A 3,575-nucleotide genomic window follows, 5' to 3' on the forward strand; every position below is an offset into this window, starting at 1 on the left:
GAGCCCTCGCGCTCCTCCCCCGCTCCTACCCCGCTCCTCCCTCGCCCCTCCCGCGCCGCCGCCTTCGCCGCGGAGCTGCGGGCTCCTCCCGCGGGAGGTTAACTGTCAGCGCGAGGCGGCGGGCCGGCTCAGTCATATGACCAGCCGCCGGCGGTCCCAACGCGCAGCCCACAGCACGCTACTTAGCCACCACTCCTCAGCCGCAGCGGCTCCGCGCTCGCGCCAGACCGGGTGGCCGCGCCTCCGACGACGCCCCCGTTGCGATGGCCCCGCCGCGGCCGCCCCCGGCTGCGCGTTGAGCCGCGGGCCTCCCCGAGCGCCACGGCTGGAGCTGCTGCGACCGCGGCATCATGGCCCCGACCCTGCTCCAGAAGCTCTTTAACAAAAGGGGCAGTGGCGGCAGCGCGGCGGCGGCGTCCGCCCAGGGCAGGGCGCCCAAGGAAGGACCCGCCTTCAGGTGAGGGGCTCGGGGTCCCCAGAGGCTCCGTGCGTGCTGAGCCGGGCGGCGGAGGTCGGGGGGCGCGGCCGGGGGAGAGCGCTGTCGGGGGACCGGAGCGGGCGGATGGGGAGCGCGCCCGGGCGCCGGCGCTGCCTGTCCGGACTGCTCTGGCGGTCCCGGGCGCCCGGGCCGCGCAGGTCTCAGCGGGCGGGCGTGCCTCGTCGAGTGTACCCCGCGAGCCCCAGCGCCCCCCCCCGGGCCGGTGTATCCCCGGCCTGCTCTCGTTCTGCACACTTGCGGCCGTTCCCGCGCCGAGTGCTCCCGAGGTTCCCGGGGTTCCCGAGCGCGCGCCTGCTCGGCCAAGCAAGGGGCGGTGGGTGCGGGATTGAGGCGAATCCTGCTAGGCAGAGCCACCCCGCGCCTCTGCGGGCCCCGAAAAGCTGCCAGCTGTCATTTTGCGGACAGCTCCAACCAGCTGTGAACGTGACTAAATTCTGAAGTTGTTGAAGGAGCAATAGTCCACTGAGAAGGGCATCTCTCTCTTTCTTGACGGTGTGCGACGAAGCTCTCTGACGGATGAATGAGATTTCCACCTCCTCTCGAAGGGGAGGTTGCCGCAGCGTGGGTGGAAGGGGGGGTCAAATGCTTTTACGAAATACCTCAGACGTCAGTTTTCCAAAGCTGACGCGTATACTTGATAGATCGTTAGATCTTGTATTTTAGAGGAACGTTCACTGTGTCGATGCTTTACGTGGATTCTCCCCCCTCTTGCTTCTTTAACAGCTGAATGATGTGTGCTATTCAGTCCCATTTTCCAGGTGAGAGCCCTGAAATGGGGAATTTGAACAGCTTGACGCATACCTACCCACAGCTGTTAAGTGGCAGAACCAGCATGGTAATCTGGGCAGTTTGAGCAGGAAATCCAGTCTTTGAAATCCATAAGCTATTCTTCTGCTACGAAGAGGCCTTAAAATAGAGTCCTAAATTGCCTTTTAAAAAAAAAATTACATTGAGAAGTATGTTTCTTTTTTCCCCCCACAGTTTTCATCTTTTTTTTTTCTTTCCTTCTGACTACCCACTCCCAATTCTTGTACACTGGCAGAGGCTTTCTGGCCAGCCAGTCCTATAGAGATAGTTTTTTGTTAAACAGGTCTAGACTCTATATGACAAATCCTTTAAAAGTTTCAGGTGAAACTTTGAAATGAATTTTGGATTAAGTCTTAGGTCATGTATTTTGTTTCTCTTCAGTTTTATTCACGCGAGTGCATGTGCATGTGCATGATGGGTGCTGGGATAGTAAATTGTGAGGACTTCAGTGCACCCCGTTCCGTGTCTTATTTCCTTTAGGTGAACTGAATCTTTATAATTTGGTTAGTGAGTTCTGTGCCTTTCTTTGCACTGACTATCCGTGATCCGTGTAGCTTTTCAGGATGCTAGAATTACTTCAGAGCCAGGGTATGTAATTTCTTCCCCTTCCTTTCACGGACCCAGACCAGATCAAGGGTAGGAAGCCTGGAGAGAATGGGGCTTATGTGTTGACTACTCCGCCAAGGAGTGGTTCTGGTGCTGGTGGAGATTGTGGAGTTAGTCATTGTTTCTTGGACTCCCTGGCTAGTTGCCCACTAAAATTCCTTCCATCCATAAATTTAATCGGGTGTATTTTTTTTTTTTTCGGTTCAGTTGTGGGGCCTGAACTCTGGGCCTGGGCGCTGTCCCTCAGCTCTTCAGCTCAAGGCTAGAGCGCTACCACTTGAGCCACAGTGTCACTTCTGGCTTTTTCCTTTTTGCTTATGTGGTGCTGAGGAATCGAACCCAGGGCCTCAGGCATGCAAGGCAAGTGCTCTACCATTGAGCCACCATCCCAGCCCAATCGGGTGTATTTGGAATAACAACAAATGTGTTTCTATTAGGGATTGGTTGTAGTAGGGAAATTGAACCCCATTTTATGGAAACATTTTCAGTAGAGTGTTCAGACTTCTCATGGTGTATAATGAAGAACAAGAGGTAAGTGGTCTTGGGAAATTTGGAGTTTTCAGTTGAATGAAAGTCATCTGCGGACTGGGAAGGTGGCTCAGTGGTAGAGCACTTGCCTTGCATGCATGAGGCCCTGGGTTCAATTCCTCAGCACCACATAAGCAAAAAGAAAAAAGCCGGAAGTGGCGCTGTGGCTCTAGTGGTAGAGCGCTTGCCTTGAGCTGAAGAGCTGAGGGACAGCCTCCAGGCCAGAGTTCAGGCCCCACGACCCGACCCGCCCCCCCATCCCCACCCCCTCCCCGCCAAAAAAAGAAAGTCATCTGCAGAATGAAAGGTCCTCCAGGAATTCAGGTAGACATTTTTTGGAGGCAGTTTTTTTTTGGGTGGGGGAAGTCGGTCATGGGGCTTCAACTCTGGGCATGGGCGCTATCCCTCAGCTCTTCAGCCCAAGGCAGGTGCTCTACCGCTTGAGCCACAGAAACCACTTCCGGTTTTCTAGTGGATTATTGGAGATAAGAGTCTTGCAGTCTTTCCTGCCAGGGCTGGCTTTGAACTTCGATCTTTAGATCTCAGCCTCCTGAGTAGCTAGGATTACAGGCGAGAGCCAACAGAGCACGGCCGGGGGCAGTTTTGTAGTATATTTTTTGGGAAAATCTAAACAAGATCCTTTTTAGGCTATATTGTGGGTTGAACTCAGGGCCTTGTATTTACTAGGCAAGTGTTCTACCACATAAGACATACTCCTAGTCTGGGAAAAACTTAAGCAGGCTGTGCCTGCTGGAGTTCAAAACGTTTTATTTGATAGTTGTAGAAGTTTTTTGTATCTTTTCTGTCAATGATAGACTTTTGTTCCTTAGTTTAACCTTTTATTTTTTGAGACAAGATCTTGCTGTTTAATTTAGGCTAGCATGGAAACCATGATCCTCTTGTCTCAGCCTCCCAATTGATCTTGAGTCCTGGGATTATAGACCTATGTCACCACACCTGGCATGATGTATATTTACTCTTTTGTGCTTCTTAATTCCTTTTCTGGGTTTCTTCTTGCCTGCCTGCCTGCCTGCCTGCCTGCCTGCCTGCCTTCTCTCCCTCCCTCCCTCCTCCATCCCCCCTTTTTCCCTTCTTCCCTTTCTCTCTCTTTCCTTTTTTCCTTCCTCCCTCCCTT

The 3,575-nt window shown here is 53.5% G+C and overlaps 1 protein-coding gene across 1 annotated transcript in view; it reads left to right on the forward strand.

The window, feature by feature from the left end:
- Positions 1 to 350: 350 nt before the first annotated feature.
- Positions 351 to 3,575, forward strand: part of Fnip2 (folliculin interacting protein 2) — a 146,151-nt gene continuing 142,926 nt past the window's right edge. Inside the window, exon 1 of the mRNA XM_013029849.1 lies at positions 351 to 457. Within this exon, the coding sequence (XP_012885303.1) occupies positions 351 to 457 (107 nt within the window). The remainder of the gene's footprint in view (positions 458 to 3,575) is intronic.

The sequence above is a fragment of the Dipodomys ordii genome, unplaced genomic scaffold (assembly GCF_000151885.1).
Source record: "Dipodomys ordii isolate 6190 unplaced genomic scaffold, Dord_2.0 Scaffold123, whole genome shotgun sequence".
Classification (NCBI taxonomy): Eukaryota; Metazoa; Chordata; class Mammalia; order Rodentia; family Heteromyidae; genus Dipodomys; species Dipodomys ordii.